Genomic DNA, 18,090 nt, shown 5'->3' on the forward strand with positions numbered 1-18,090 from the left:
TTCCATATTCTTCTTCATCTTTGATGAGATGTCAAAAAAGAATATAATACAGTTCGGTTTAAAATGCTTCAACCGACCATAAATATTTTTAAGAACGTGTTAGAATATTGACAAACTTTACTAAAAATTTTTTTGAGTAAAGAAGGCGAAAGGGTATAAATTAACCAATCCATGTAATATTAAATTTGAAATCATTTTATATTTTCAAGAACTTTTAATTATAATCGTTCTCTAAACCATATTTTATAACAGCAAAAGGAGAAGTTATTTAGGGAAATTTAAGACACGTGACGATAAAATCAAATTACTCAAATAGAAATTAACGAAAAGAAAAACGATGTATCCCGCGTTGGTAATTAATTAATTTAAATTTCCGAAGTAACACGGGAGTTTTAATAGCAGCTGTACATTAAACCCCTGTGGAATTGCTGTCCTTTATCAAATTTCAAATTGCTATCAGGAAATTGGACAGAAATGTCTTTTGCGACATCCTTATAAGCCACTTGATGACCACGAATGTGCTAACTAAAAATAAATTTTATTTGAAATAATAATAATATATAATAAAACCCTCATCCGCACCCCAATAGTGCATAGGGCACTGCGTCATATAAACGCAGAGTAATCTTGATCGTTTACACATGAAGGAAAGGTGATCAGCCCTCCGCTTCAGGTACCAGTCCAGGGTAATATTGAATAAATATTAGAGTGAAAAAATCACTTGTATTTTTATGTGAAATCAGTTAAAAATATTACTAACAATATCAACATTTTTATTAAATCGGACACTGGATTATTCACACTAAGGATGAGATATCAATTTTACATTTGCGTCAACTTTAAGTTTGTAACCTTATACACAAGTGTATAAAGTGATCGCTTAAGCCAGCCAAATACCATGTCGTAATTCCTGTAATGCTCAAACCATCTTTTTTCATAAAAAAGAAGAATGATATCATATAAAGTAGAGACACCTTTAAAAAATAAACTATTTTTTACATGGAATCAAGAAAACTTGACGTGATTCATGGTTAGAAATTTACGCTGTACGTTACTCGACAAAATATTCAAGTTACTACCTTCGTCTATTTATTTCTATTAATTTGTCAGATTGCGTGCAAAGATACTTTTTGCTAACGTTACTTTCGTATGAATCGCCACGGATAATTTCTAGAACGTAGATAATCTCGAATGATTTATAGGGTAATGAAGACATTATCCCGTTGTGTCGGCAGTACATCACAGACCAATCTACATCCCATTAAATATCGACTGTCGCAAATTAAAATACAGTATCCAGCATATTGCAAAATGCTGAGGATGGTCGAAAACGTGCTCGGTACTCTTGCCAATTAAGGTACAACAATTAAATTAAAATAAATCCCCCCTTTTTGCGGTCCTGTTTCTAATTGAGAGAATAAGTTAGTGTGCCATATTAAAATTTCATTCCTGTTTTAGGAGGTTTAATTCCAAACCCAACTTTTACGTTTTTTTAACAAACCCAGAAATCAAATTACTACAGCGTTTGTATTATTTGATGTACTTTGAACAATCCTTTAGAAAATGTTAAAAGTTACTTTTGTTCATTTTGATTTTCTATACAAGTAACAATTTATATATTTTTCTTTAAATGTTTTATTTATGAAGATGTGGTACTTTTTGCTTTCATTGTTGAGCCACCTGTAAACTTCTTATTTTCTAAATAAATTTGAAAAATATTTTCTTGCCTATTTATACATTCTATTATTAAAAGTGTCGGGTTGTGATCCCGTGGTTACTGTCGCGGACTCTTATGTCAGAGTTTCTCGGTTCAAAACCCACTCTACCGAAATTTGATACCTATTTCTAATAATGAGCCGCTTAGGCTCACAGAAATAGTATGAAATTGAAATATTTGTGTAAATAATAAAAACACAAATATTTAGCTTTTATTTTAAAAAAAAGTTTTTTTTTTTTTTGCATATTAGGATTATTTTTTACGATTAATTAAATTCAAAATTCATTTTTGCCCGTTTTCGGTTATAGCTTTGTTTGAAAGTAAACCTTATTTTTCTTCTTCGCACACACCACCATTTTACCTCTCACCATGACTATTTTAATTTTATTTGAGGCTGCGTAATGCATTCTAATTAATTTGCAAAACCCTGTACTTATTTATATTTATTAAGAGGCGGGACGGCCGTAAGTTGTACTTGTGTTAGTATCACTATATATGGGTCAACTCTGATGGAGTTTAGGTCTATCTACTTTTTCTCCTCAAAAGGACTCGTAGACACATAAGCAGTGATTTGTGCAATCAATAAAAGTACCGTTTTCCTCCGTTTCTATTCTAATATAGCAGTTATGCCTTCACATTGAACTCCTTCACTTACATTATATGGATCCTCTCAAATTCATACTGCCCTAGATTCAATGATTGAGTACAGTACCTACTAATAACCTTGCCTTCATGTAATTAACGATCATATTATTTTTTGACATCTCATCAAAGATGAAGAAGAATATGGAAGTCTGGGCATTTACGGGGCTGACGACCGTCATAGGCTGGTTTAAGTGATCACTTTACACACGTGTAACATTCACCAATTCTACCCATTATTGACAACCACACTACTCAAATTCTTGGAAGTTCTATTTATATGAACCAATTTTAAAACATTGTTCTTGAATCACTAGAACTTCACTAGAGACATCTATTGGTGAGATGAAAAATATGAAAAATACTCCTATAACGGAGATAATCCTGATTTGAACAAGTATTTGGACACACTCAAAATGTTGTAATTTAATAAAATGTTAGATGCCTCCTTTTACTTGAGGCTGCACATATCTCGCCTCATTTGGACCGGTGTTAAACAGGGTTACGGGCTAGACGGATGCTCACCACTCTGTACCTCTATCGCCATCTCCACAAGTCATGCTGTACTCGAGGCACACCTCCAGATCTTCTTGTAATCTCCTCGTCTCTCCTTGCGGCCAGCTATCTGCTCGCTGCATATCTCCAGACTGTATCGAGCCCATTACTGCACCGTTATGTTCCGTTGTATAATTTTACTGCCGACCCGGCGGATACGTATTCATTATAGGGCAGTTACTTCCAGATGGAAGAGTCTCGATTATTCTGCGAGGGGAGGGGAGCGCTTTCTTCGTTGGAGGCAACGCTTTTTCTTCCATTTTTAGCTCAAGTACTCTTAGGTATCACATTATTTACTTGTATTCGCGTTTCTATCTTGAATAATACGTAAACCGACAATACTTAACATTATTTATTGATTCGGCATTCATTTTGTGGAATGACATGTTGATTTTCCTGGTTCCAACTCCAAAAGAAGGATGAAAGTAGACTGAATGCAGTCGAAACGCGATCTCTCAGAAGAATGTGCGACAAAACGATGTATGATAGATGTGCGAATAGTGAAATAAGGAAGGAATGCAAAGCTGAGATAAGCATTACCGATAAAATTAAGAAAGGTGTGTTGAGATGTTTTTGACATGTAGAACGAATGAGTGAGGAAAGAACGGTAAAACAAATTTATGAGGCGAATGTTAGTGGGAAAAGAAGCAGAGGAAGACCGAGAAAAACATGGCACGATCAGGTATGCCAAATACTTGAAAGTGGTCAGGTTAGGAGTCGTAACAATCGGCGGGTATGTATGAGGAGATGCATGAACGTGGGAGAGGCGAAGAATATTTGCAAGGACAGAGTGGTGTGGCGCTCTATTCTCTCTGCCTACCCCTGCGGGGAAGCGGCGTGATGGTTAGTTAGTTAGTTTTTTTACATGTTGATTTTTTTTAATTAATCATTTCTATTATACCACTCAATGAGTTTTATTTCATTAAACACGACTAGTTTCGAGAACTAACAGATGTTTTCATCGACAGGTGAAAAGCAAAACTAACCAGCAAAAATACCTGATCGTGTCAAGTTTTTCTCGGTTTTCCTCTACTCCTTTTTCCAACTACATACATTCGCCTCATAAATTTGTTTCACCGTTCTTTCCTCACTCATTCGTTCTACATGTCCAAACCATCTTAAGACACCTTTCTTAATTTTATCGATAATGCTTACCTCAGCTTTGCATTTATTCCTTATTTCACTATTCGAACATCTATTATTGAATTAAAAAGTATTATTTATGAATATTTTTTCCGTTATTTGTAATATTATTTGGAGTTCTAAAAAGTAATGCCATTTCAATTAATTATGTCCGCCCCTACCTTGGCTACCGTTCTGGAGGTCCCGAGTTCGATTCCCAGGGGGGGTCAAATAAATATAAGTGATTTTTTCACTCAAATATTTATTCAATATTACCCTGGACTGGTGCCTGAAGCGGAGGGCTTTCATCATCACCTTTCCTTCGTGTGTCAACGATCAAGATAACACTGCGTTTATATGATGCAGTGCCCTATGCACCATTGGGGTGCGGATAAGGGTTTGAAGAAGAACATAAAATGTTTCGAATTTCTATACTACAGATGTTTTCGAAACTAGTCGTGTTTACATTAACAACTCAAAAGCGGCATAATACAAGTATTTTATATTTACAAGATGTAGGTATTTTGGTAGATACCTACATGGGTGCCTATTTGTTCACGTTCTGGGAACACCGGCGCTTAGTGCAATAAATCACCAGCAGATGTCTTTAGTTGAAATCTATTTACCTACTTCCTTTAACTTTAACTTTCTTAGAGACAAATTCGTCATTGTGTATTAATTATAATATTTATTGTTTATAAAATAAAACAACTTTGTTTTAACCACTTTTTATTGGTACACTTTTTCGTTTAGGAGTTTTTTTCCCGTTTTTTTAAACACATTTTTAAATCACATTTTCATATGGTGCACGGAGTGCGTGGAAGTTTTTGGTATCGTAAGGAAAGGGTAATTAACTATAACCTAACTATGAGTATTTCAATGTTTTAGAATTAGTACATAAACACTGAGGATGACAAGGTTCTTGTCGAAACCGGTTGGAAAAAGTGTACCAATAAAAAGTGGTTAAAAAATTTTATTTTTATTTTATAATGTTTATAAAATGTGCCACAAAGTATCTGCGAAAAACATTCAAGAAATAATAATTGTAATTACTTTGAAAAATTATTCACACCCTGAAATAATATCCTTCTGACAAAAATGGTAATCCATCGCATGGAAACAGTACCCAGTACTTTATACGAGTATAACAGTCACAGATACCTTAGTTTGTAAGTAAGGAAAAATATAAAATCAATAACACAAAACCGACGACTGCAAGAAAAATGTATATCATTGATGCAGGTGCCTGATACGAGCACTTACGATATCGAAACCTGTCTGAGTATGGCGAGTTGAGGAATGGAATTTGTAAGCAAAACAAAGAAAGCCGCAAGATATCAGAGTATGATAGATGTGTTATACCTTACAGCTTCCGTTGCGTTTCTGAGATAAGTACATAGTCATGTCTTAATCCAATCCGATCATATTCTAGGTATAAAAGGGTATCAAGATATGAAGGTATTCTTCCATTTTTGTCAATACCTGTAATACTCTCGACGACTAACTACCTTTGTTTTACTGTTCTTTCCTGACTCATTCATTCTACGTGTTCAAACCATTTCAACACACCTTTTTTAATTAAAATTAAATTTAAATTTGAAATATCAGTAAAAAGGTAAAATAAAACAATATATTAATATGTATTATGAATGATCAGAACTGAAATTACTGATAATCATTCAACGACAATAGATAACGCTTTCAAATAATTGATTTGATTGCATTTTTTCATTTTGTCATATCATGCGTTTTATTTTAATAATTTGATACACGGGTTTCCAAATATGATTATTCCAATACGAGAGTTTTTCAATTCATTGTAAATAATAAACGATATGAATTTCCTACCAGAATATTTTGTATTTAAATAATAATTACATGAAATTCAATTTAATTAATGGTTATCAAATGTAAAATTATTGCCAAACGTAATGAAATATGCTACAAAAATTATTTTATTCAATTGAGTATATTTCTTCTTCCAATATTGTATTTCATTTTAAAAATAAAATACTTGTAAGAGTACTTTTGAGTTAAATAACCGTAGAACATTTTTGGTTTTTACATTAATAAACTCAAAAGTGGTCTTAAGCGAGTGTTTTGTTTTTATATTTAAATCATCATGTAATTCCACAAACTTAATGCCAAACAAATAATTAATATAGATATTTTATTATGTGAATGGTTCAGAATTTCAGATTTCAACAAATAAGAAAACAACTCTTTACACATTATAAGGCATTAAGTGTTAAACATATTATTTTTAAAATACTTCGATGGGACTAAGTGTACATCAAAATAATAATTTGTAATGAATGACACTTATATTGAACAATTATATTGTACACTGTACGTAATATAAATATATTTTTTTAAACTTGAATTTTGGTAATAATATTTCTAATTGAAATGACAAGAGTGTAGAAAATTTCATTTATGAATGATTTTTGCAGATACTTTGGGACACATTTTATAAAACTTTATAAAATACAATTAAAACTTTTCTCCAACGGTTACGACAAGAACCTTGTCATTTTCGGGGATGAACATGTTCTACTTACAGGACATGTAGTTCATGTCCATCCCTGAAGATTACAAGGGTCTTATCGAAACCAGTTGAAAAAAAGTGCCAAAAATAAAAGTGGTTAAAAACAAAGTTTTAGTTTTATATGATAAAGTTTTTTAAACATATTAGTTAAAATGGTTGTACTTTCAAGTACTAAGTATATTGAAAACTACAAAAAACAACAAAACGGAATGTATTCGAATTAACGTTACTTCCGATAATAGTAAAACACCAACCACATAGCTACGTGAATACATCCGTTTCGTAGAGGAAATGGTGTTTCCATTTGTATTTATTGTACTATAAAACTTTTAATGTATGCATAGACTGAAATCGTTTAGCTGCACGTTTACATTACAATGAAAAAGCCTTAAAAATCGGTTTAATACTTGACAAACGGGAGCACGCGATTTCGTTAACGTTAAAAAATTGTAATCAATGAAGAAAAAAATGGAAGCGATTTGCTTGCATTACAGTTGTGGAGTTCACCTGAACGTTACATTTCCATTACAAATGATTTTCACTCAACGGGAATTCTGACTTGTAAAATTGTTACGCTTTGGTGCGATTTAATGATTTCATATTGGTTTAACACAGAATTGACCACGTTTTGTCATAACTTTAAGATAAGATAAGATAACACAACGCTCACTCCTTTCAATAACGTCACAAATAAGAATTGATTTTTCAGGAGAACTTTTTTAAAGTTTAAACATATAATACATTGTAACAAAAATAAATTTCAAGCCACTTATTAAACTTTTTACTGTGCAACAGATCTTTTTAAGTAAAACCTGAAGGTTTTTTCTCCATTTGAAAAATATTTAGTAAATTCAAAAAAAAAATTAAACAATACCATTTTTTCACAATACACAAACAACACTTTCTGCTCTGTAGCGGGTAAATATTAAGTTAAAAATATGCCTCTTTTGCTGGGATCTAGTACATTTTCTGGGCATTCTGAAAACATACACAGCTGAAAATTTACGATTTTGGATTTATGACGTTCTTGAAAGGAGTAAGCGATAATATTTCGATAGATTCCAGAAAACAGGATTTTTTGTGTAACTTTTTAGTGAGGACCTCCACAGTTCACACACCTCCACAAGAGCCTTGCGGCACAGATGAGCAAACAGTGCAGGAATACAATCCGATTACTGTGTTCCTCCATCGACGACGTAAATATCATTATTCCTGCGCATTGCATGTTGCATGGTTAGGAGCGCTTGTGGAGGATGCAAATGGAACATCAAGTGTTGTTATCAATGTGAATACGATCAAAATGTATGCGAGCGTAATCTCGAGTACCTACGCGATGAAATGATTGGAGAACTTTGGAATCCGACTCGGAATATTGTCGAATGTGCAAATAAAATCGCTTCATTACGCACAGGTTTTGTACGCCTCGGGAGTGAAGTGGTTAAAGCGCCAGACTACCGCCCTGAAGAACCCGGGCTTTTACCCAGGAGGGTAAAATTTAGAAAATATTAACTTTTCAATCATATATTTATTAAATGTAATTATACATTGACTAGTGCCTGAAGCGTAGGACTGATCACCTTGCCTTCATGAAATTTATGACCAAAATAAAACTATTTCAATACGATGTAGTGCCCTATGCTAGGGTGAGGATAAGGATAAGAAGAGGATTGAAAGGCTTGTAGGTATTTACAACTAACACATTTTTCATGACTTGGTCCGCCTTTATAATATAGTCCTAAGTTCGATGCTTGGGGAGTAAAGAGATTTTTTTCATCCAATATTTATTTTGATGGTATTAATCAGAACTCTGAAGCACAGATCTGATAAACTTCCCTTCATAGGATCAATGAGTTTCGATGTAATGCCCTATGCATCAATGGGTGCGGACGAGGGTTAGAAGGAGAACTTAAAAGCAAATTCCTACATACGTTTTGAGTAAATATTTTAATGTGAGTTGAAATAAAAACAATAAATGTTTAAATTTTATATATCATATCGCTCACTTCTTTAAACAACGTCATAAATAAAAAAAACTCGAGTTTTCAGGAGATCGTTTTTAAAATTCAAGAATACAATAAAATGTATTAAAAATAAATATCAAGACACTTATTGAATTTTTTACTGTGCACAACTGTACTTTTTACAGTACAACAGATCTTTTGCGGTTAAACCTAAAGGTTTTTTTCTCCACTTGAAAAATATTTAGTAAGTATATTTAAAAAAATAATTAAACAATACAATTTCATCAACATTTTCTGCCCTGTAGCGGGTAAATATTAAGTTAAACATATGTCGCTTTTGCTGGAATAAAGTACATTTTCTAGGCATTCCGAAAATATGCACGACTGATAATTGACGATTTTTGATATATGACGTTGTTGAAAGGAGTGAGCGATATATGTATTATGAACATTTTTTCTCTCAATGAAAAACTACGACGAACAATGCATTCATTTTGCACAGAAATACGAAACATGAAACGAGGCAAAATATCCAGAAATCAAAATTCATAACTTACGAAGATATTAAAATAAACATAAATTTAAAATTGCATATGACAGTATTTTTTAAACATACCTTCATTGTCAATTGTGAAGTATCCTAATCCATCTCCTCCTCTGATGCTGTAAGTGATTCTGGAGTCACCGCCGGGTGGGTCTGCGTCTGTTGCTTTCACTGTGAACACTTCTGTACCGATAGGCTTATTCTCTTGTACGGAGCCTTCCAAAACAAAATCACTAAACACCGGTGGGAACATATTTTCATTCACATCCACAATATCGATTATAACTGTCGTTTCGGAGTACAGAGCGGGGACACCTCTATCGGTTCCCCTGATGGTAAGGCTGTGCACTTGACGTTCTTCGAAGTCCAAAAGCTTAGCAGTGCGTATAGTGCCTGAGAGGGTATCTATTTTAAAAATGTCATCGACATCTCCTTCGTCAATAACAGAATACCTTATTTCTCCACCGGTACCCAAATCAGGGTCGACGGCGTTAACAATCGCAACAACGGTACCTCGAGGAATATCCTCCCTTACTTTGACGTTGAACGTGGGCAAACTAAATCGGGGGGTGTTATCATTGATATCGTCAATGGTAACCCTGACCAATGCGTCAGCATACAGGCCTCCGTTATCTGTGGCACGTATACGAAGCTCGTAGAGACCTTGTCTTTCTCGGTCCAGCGGTGCCGACACAGTTAAAACTCCAGTTATAGGATCGACCGAAAAATCTCGCGTGTCAGTCACAAGAGAATATTTAACGATGGAAAATTCTATTGAATCGGCATCCGTGGCATTCACTTTAAATATTGCAGTTCCGTTCATGGCATTTTCTGTAACTCTAAAACTAGCGAGCGCCTTTTCAAACTTCGGCGCATTATCATTGACATCCAGTACGGTTATGGGTAATACTCTCGAAACACTTTTTTGAGGCTTACCGAGATCATATACACTTATATTCAAATAATACTCGAATTCTCTTTCTCTGTCCAAGTATCCTATGATTTTCAAGTCTCCGCTCTCAGGGTCGATTCTGAATACGGAGTCCGGATCACCGCCAGATATTCCGAATATTAATTTTCCGTTGTAACCAAGATCGCGATCTCGCGCCTTAATTCTGATAAGTGTCGTCCCCAAAGCTACCGACTCGTTGACTTTTATTTCAAGCGGGAAGTCTACGAATTCGGGGGTGTGAATATTTTCCCCATATCTACTGGGCATCATTGCAAACTCTTCTTGACTGACGTCTCCCCGTCCGGGCATGTTATTTCTTTCCGCCGCCGCAAGAACCTCGGTGAGCCTTCGAGCGACTCCGGTATCTTTACATTCAAATCCGCCCGTTTCATCACTGAGGAGCCGTCCGGTAGAAGTGAGAGATTTTTTCGCATTCACAAGATAAAAATGTACTTTTACTATATCCGAATAATGCCTTCCATCAGTTGCAGTAACGTTAACTTCTCTTTCTTCCACCCTGATATCTTTCAGATCACAACTAACACTCAAGACTCCCGAAGTCGAATCTAAACTGAAACAATTATCTTCGTTTCCAGATACGATTCTATAACTGATAATGTTTCCTGCATCGAAATCAATCGCGGAAAGTGTGATAATTTCCGAACCGATGGGTACATATCTAGGGACGTGACCTGTGCAATCTATCTTTTCAAATTGTGGCCTGTTGTCATTTATGTCTTTAATCTTAATAGTCAATTGCATTTCTGTCTGACGTCTATAAGGAAGACCCCAGTCACTTGCACGGATTCGCAAAATATACTCTCGTTTCATACTTTCATAATCCAGAACATGAGTAGTTCTTATAATACCAGAAAAATGATCGATTTCAAATGGAACTGGATTGAGGTTGGCTATGCTATATGAAATGTAAGCATTTTCTCCGGAATCCTTATCTCTAGCGGTAACTTTGGTGACAGAAGTACCCGCTGGTTCATTTTCATCAAGCGAAACCGTTATCTCAGGTTTATCGAATAACGGATCATTGTCATTGGTATCCAAAACATTTATCTTTACTTTGGCCGACGACTGCTTTCTAGTTCCAGCATTACCCTGATCGATGGCTGATACAGTCAGAGTATAAAAAGCTTTAGATTCCGCATCTAGTGAAACGGCTGTGTAAAGCATTCCGGTGTCAGGGTTTATGAAGAATTCGCCTCCTTCGTTACCGCCAACAATTTCCAAGAATACTTGCGCATTTTTACCCGAATCTTTATCCGTCACTTTTAATCTTATCACTGGAGTATTGATAGGCGCAGTTTCAGGAATGACAACTTCATATATTTCTCTATGAAATACTGGAGCATTGTCGTTAACATCCGCTAAATGTACAGGAATCGATTTGTAACTTTGCCTTGGAGGAATTCCAAAATCGGAAGCTTTTAATGTTAAATTATATCCTTGTGGTGTTTTTTCTCTATCTAAAAGTGCGTGAACGACGATGTTAAATTCTCCGGGTTGATTTCCAGGAAGTATCCGGAAATGACCATCAGGATCACCATCTACGATTTCTAAACTTCTTATTTTACCATGAATACCTTCATCCTTATCGACCACATTGACGATAGCATAAATTTCTACGGTTGAATTTTCTACAATGTCGGGGAGATGGTGTACAAATATTTCAGGCGCGTAAAGATTGACACGTTTAACGCGAACGACTAATTTCGCTCTAGATGCGTGAGCGGAGCTAGAAGATCGAAAAAGGGCACCGCGATCTTCGCCTAATACTGTAAGTTCATGACGAGAACGTTCACTGTACAATAGAGGTCTCGTTATTGTGACTACGCCACTTGTAGGATGCACGGCGAATTGATCGGTGTACTCTAAAAAGCTATAATAAATTTCACCATTGAAACCTAAATCCGCGTCTTCTGCAGAAACTTTTATTATACTTTTATGAAGTGGAGTATCTTCAGGTATGTCTACGGAATAAGATGTCGGATAAAACAGAGGATTTAAATCGTTGGTATCTAAAATTATCACAATCACTGTTGTGTCGGCTTCAAAAAATACCTTGTTTTTACCGTCTCTCTTAGTAGCTGACGCGCGCACTTCGAGCACATATTTGTCTTTTCTTTCGCGATTAAGCACATCCGAATTTCCAGTTCTAGTTCTTATAGATAAAAAACAAAAATCCCCGACGAGTCTTTCTTCTGCTTTGAAGAATTTATCACGATCACCGCCGATGATTCTATACCGAATCTCCAGTTCACTGTGAGGGTCTATCCGGAGTCCCACGGAATCTTCCCCCGGAGGTTGCTCCGCGTACGTCTTCCCGACGCTATTCTCCGGAATGCTGACGTTGTATACGGGGTGAGCAAATCGAAGGCTCCCATGGTTTTGGCCACAGACCACAGTGAATAGCAACAGAAGACATACTGCTAGTACGCCCGGAATCATTCCCAGGCTGTGTTCCCGATTTCAACTCATAGGATCTGAAAAAAAAGAATAATTAAATTTAGTATTATGGAGTATTTTAAACAATTGAGAAACAAAGCATACCATATTAATAACAGTTCTGTTGTATTGTTATTGTTCTGTTGTATGTATTGTTATTATTTGGCACAGAAAATGAACAAGGTGTTGTCGCACCAAACACTGAACTGAATGTATTTTTTTAATGTGTTTGCGCCCGATTCTAGACATCAGAGTTGTAAATTCACATTAGATAAACTTCGTCCTCACAATACGGCTATATTCAATATTCCGCGAGTGATATTTTAGCGAATTTCGTTATCATTTGGCACAGCAAATGAACAAGGTGTTGCGGCACCAAACACTGAACTGAACGTATTTTTTAAAATGTGTTTGTGTCCAATTCTAGGTATCAGTGTTGTAAATACAGATTAGATAAACTTCGTCCTGATAAACCGGCTATATTAAATTTTTCCAAAGATTAAATGGTGAACATCCGCGGTAACCATTAAAGACTGGCGCCAACACAATCTTATCATTTACAATCTAAATAATAAAATATTTGGCGCATGACGCCGAGATAAGATATCCAGGAAAAACTTGAATGAATTTATTTACTAAGTGACAGAAATATTAAACAAACCAATATAAAATGAATGAAATTCATTGAAAAAGAAAATAAAAAAAAGGCTTAAAAAATAAACGCGAGACTCTCGAGCGATAGAAGTGAATCTTTTTAGGTTCTCGAAACAAGAATTTTGACGCACTACTCTTTTATTGCATTTGTTGACGATTCAATTATTAAAGCATTAAAAAATAAATGTGTTAATTTAAAACTAAACAGATTATTTTAGTCTGCTAATTTAGTAGACTAAAAAAATCTGTTTACAACATTTTGAGTGTGTCCAAATACTTGTTCACAAAATCTGTATTATCTCCAATTACAGGAGTTATTTTCATAGTATTTTCAATAATGGGTAGAATTGGTGAATGTTACACGTGTGTAAAGTGATCACTTAAACCAGCCTATGACGGTCGTCAGCCCCGTAAATGCCCAGACTTCCATATTCTTCTTCATCTTTAATGAGATGTCAAAAAATAATATTAAAAAATCTGTGTTTGATTTAAAATTAATACATAAATTAAAATGGAGTTCTACAAATTAAACGCCAAATCAATATATAAATAATACATTAAAAATGGTTATATGGAATTAAATTTAAGAAAATCTCTCTTAATTAAATAAAATATTTATTTTCTTCATCAATTTCCAGTGATTCACACATTAAGAAATAAATTTACTAGAAACTACGTAAAAACGATTCCTTCAACTGTCTGTTGAATTGAGTCTGATTCAGGCCAATTTGCCTAAGAAGTTCCATTTAAAAAACCGCAACGCACAGTAGTTTGCACCTGAAAGGATGCTGCATACAACGGATAGAATAAACGAGAAAGATATCTTGGTAAGGTTATGTAAACAAGATTCTAGCCAACTGTACTTCTTACAAAGTTTCAGGACAATAATTTACACTAGAATATTGAGGCGATGGTCTAATATCCAAGTGTTCTGAGCCCGAGGGAAGATCTTAATTCTCTACGGCGAGAGAAGAGATTACACCGAAGAGCTCACACGAATGAATTCTAGCACATGTGTACTATCAATACCTACCCAGTTCAACTAGAAATGGGTTGAGAAAAAGATTGAAAGGCACGTTCCTCGCTGAGGGAATTTGGTAAAAGCTTTAAAATTATATACTTTAATCGGTAGACATGTATTTTGACACATCTAAAACTTGTACACACTTTGTATTCTAAATAATATATTTTTGCATTGATAAATCATGAGTATTCTCCTTTTAATACTCTCGCGGACCTACAGTGTAACCACGAGGAACAAGGCGCTTTTGAAAAAATAAAACTCGGTTACTATTGAAGTAAAAAAATATTTACTGACAAAAATGTAGTAAAATTTATACCACTCAAGCTATTCTAGGAAAATAATATCTGCGAGATGTTATTCGTCTTCACCAATGCACTTTCCCACTCTGCTTTTGAAGTTTTTCCACACTCTTTCCAATATTTGCTGATCAATCATGTACATCTCACTCGAATTCATCATTGAGTTCATTTAATGTGCCTGGTTTGTCCACATAAAAACGAGATTTCTAGATTACGAGACATTCGAAAAATTTACGACGGACATCTGTGGGGAGTACCGAGGCTACATATGTAAAGAAAGTAGTGACAACTAGCAAGATTTTTATTTTTTTTTACCATTATTCAATGTTCTATTTTATATACAGTTCTCAAAAAACGTGTTGCACTTATTTTTTAATGTTTTTTGGTAATATGTGAGTTTTTTACCGTCGTAAATTTTGCTAGTCTCGTATTAACGTACATGGATCTAGCGTTAAGTAAGCCCAGAGGAAGAAATATTTTTGTGTATGAGAAGAATGTGGAAGAACTTAAGTAGAAGAGTGGAAAAGTGCATCGATAGAGTCGGTTAACATCTAATACATAATTTTTAACATCAAGATTTACCAAGTGCTATTTTTTTCAAAACAGCCCCGTTCTTTGTGGTCACCTTGTATTTTGAAATTTCATTTTATCATTTCAACGTTATTATCGACTTTCATTACAAAGTAAATCTTATCTTCCTTGCCCTATCTTCTAAGGCAGATTCAAGAGGCAGTGTCGTGAAGTTCTAAAGAGAAAGTCGAAACAAAATGGTAGATATGAATTTCAATCTATCAATTCCCCTAGCGGAATATGGAAATTGGTTTGAGAGAGACATTGGCAAAGAAAGCCTAAAAAATGTCAAACTTTGAAGCTTCGCACACCAAAATGTCTCGGTACGTGTACCTTGCGGATAACACGCCAGCTTTCTTATGATATCATCGGTACCTACCATTCTTTGTTGACGAACTTTGTAATATGATTTGTTAAGAAAAGAACCATATTTACATGTGAACATAGATAATATGAAGAGTGAATTGGCAGTACCTACATAGAAGAAAAAAAATATGTTGTAATAAAAAAAAATCTTCAAAATTTAAATTTAATTTATTTACTGATTTGGCGTTTAATTTGTAGAACTCCATTTTAATTTATGCATTAATTTTAAATCAAACACAGATTTTTTTAGTCTACTAAGTTGTATTTTATTAACAAAAACACATAAAAAATTATATTGTGACAATTGTTTCGCCTTGTTAGGGCATTATCAAACGAATGGACATTCGTTTGATAATGGACATTCGTTTGATAATGCCCTAACAAGGCGAAACAATTGTCATAATATAATTTTTTATGTGTTTTTGTTAATAAAATACAACTTAATAGACTCAAAAAATCTGTGTTTGATTTAAAATTAATACATAAATTTAAATGTAATACTTATCCGTTTCCACAAAGTTATCCACAAATTGCTTTAAAATTTGATACAAAGCTTTATGCGAATACGCGCGTGTTTTTATATATCTAAATTAATAAAAATATGAATTTCTAAAATGATAAAAATAAACACATTTAAACAATGAACTTTTAAACTATTTTATTTGTAAACAAAAAAGACATGACACTGGCAGAAACATCCTCTCACTTGGTGGATGTAAAATAAATTTAAAAAAATCAAATACAATTAAAATGTGACAGATAACAGGTAGTTCTTTTTATAAAAAAATTGCTTTGTCACCGTAATGGCAAGGCCATCTGTTGAACTGTTAACAGCAACACAATTCATATTTCATATTTCTCATGGCGGGCAGTGTGCTTCTAAACAGTCGATTCACAAGCATTGTGAAATTACATTTATATTTTTTTTATTTAAAAATGTGGACATTGTATTTTCTTTCTTCTCATTTAACCAGACATCGAGTCACAGTAATGCGTGGCCGGGTACGGTTAGTAATATTTATTTTTAAACATAAATTAAGAATTCAAGTGATTAAATTTAAGATAAAAGTACAACACAAAAAATATGGGTCGAAATAATTACTTGGCTAAAATATAAAATAATTTTAAAATATTTCTATAAGACTTTCAGAAGTATTATTTATAGGGTTTTTTTGTTCTTTGAAATTAAGATTAAATTTTAATGTTAGCCATTTGACATTTATGCTGTGTTTAATTGAAAAAAATGTCTATCAAAATATATTACCTCCACTTAAGATGTAATAAAATGCTAACTAATTTCGTACATAAATGAGGTTTATTTATATTCCTTTTAATAATAATAAATTTATTAGACCAATATTGGTACTTTCACTCCTTAATGATTATTATCACATTAGTTTTTTTTGCAATTACCCTTTAAATATTTTCAGAAAATGTCTGGAATATTTTCTGAATTTGAATTGAGGATAAAAACAGCTAAAGATGTAAATAAATATGCTATAAAAAATGTAAGTGTATATTTTGCTACGAGATTTAACGAAAAATATTTTTTTAAAGAAACGCCCACCATAATTATGTTTAAAACATTTTTCAAATAAATACGACTTGAAAAATTAATGCGAAATGAATGTTTAATAATAAGCAGAATGGTGAACGATATACAAGTGTATAATGTGATTAGTTAAGCCAGCCAAATGCCAGGTCGTTAGACCTGAAATACCCAGACTTCCCCCTTCCTTTGTATAAAAACGAAAGGTATTTTATTTCAAGTTGAGACACCTTTAATATTGATATATAATCAATATATAATTTGTCAAAAAGAAGAATCCAAAAAAAAGTTATTTCAGGCTCTGTTTCCTAAGAATATATGTGAATTAAAATAATTTAGAATGAATCTCACTTTTGTTCAAATGGAATACTTAACAAATTTAACAAACACTAAACAAATTTCTCAACTTTTGCACCATAATCAGCCATACTTTCAAATCTATTAAATTGCTACAACGTGTGAAAGGGATCCAAGACCATTGCATATATAAAAGTTAAAAAAAAGACAAGGATATTTAATATTAGGCATAAAACAAATTTATATATTAAATGTTGAAATCAAACACAGATTTACTGTGTCTACTAAGTTGTACTTTATTGTTAAAAAAACATTAAAAAAATAAATTTTGAGACAGTGGTTTTGCCTTGTTATGGCATGTGCAAACGAATGTCTTTATTTTATTATGTCATATTTTCAAACATACGTTTGAAAATGCCATAGCTAGGCAAAACAATTGTCATGAAATATATTTTTTATGTGTTTTTTTTAACAACGAAATACATGTATATCTTAGTAGACCCAAAAAGTGTTTGATTTCAGCATTTAATAAATAAAAATAGAATAAATAATAATAAAATTGGTTTAAACCATAACAAAAGACATGTTTAGTTTTGCTGATTTATGATGGTCCCAGGAACTGCTATTATAGGCCAGGACTGATGGAAACTCCTTTGTCATCAGCAATATAGGAGCAATTCGATAGTAAATCGCGCGGTCGTCTGCGAGGGACAACACATTCGTCAAATTTCTAAACCAAAATATGGTCAGCCAAGGTACTTACATGGTGAACACGTGAACCGTGCAGCTACTGGGATGTAAATTGAGGGTATTGTAAACAAACAGCGATTTTC

The 18,090-nt window shown here is 33.6% G+C and overlaps 1 protein-coding gene across 6 annotated transcripts in view; it reads right to left on the reverse strand.

The window, feature by feature from the left end:
* Positions 1–18,090, reverse strand: part of LOC148303421 (fat-like cadherin-related tumor suppressor homolog) — a 448,267-nt gene that overhangs the window by 187,544 nt on the left and 242,633 nt on the right. For all 6 annotated transcript variants that reach the window (XM_088269965.1, XM_088269962.1, XM_088269964.1 and 3 more), the window contains exon 3: positions 9,162–12,536. In XM_088269965.1, the coding sequence (XP_088126091.1) occupies positions 9,162–12,501 (3,340 nt within the window). In that variant the 5' untranslated portion in view covers positions 12,502–12,536. The remainder of the gene's footprint in view (positions 1–9,161; positions 12,537–18,090) is intronic.

The sequence above is a fragment of the Brachycentrus maculatus genome, unplaced genomic scaffold (assembly GCF_059751285.1).
Source record: "Brachycentrus maculatus isolate JH-2025_06_01 unplaced genomic scaffold, ASM5975128v1 h1tg000369l, whole genome shotgun sequence".
Taxonomy (NCBI): Eukaryota; Metazoa; Arthropoda; class Insecta; order Trichoptera; family Brachycentridae; genus Brachycentrus; species Brachycentrus maculatus.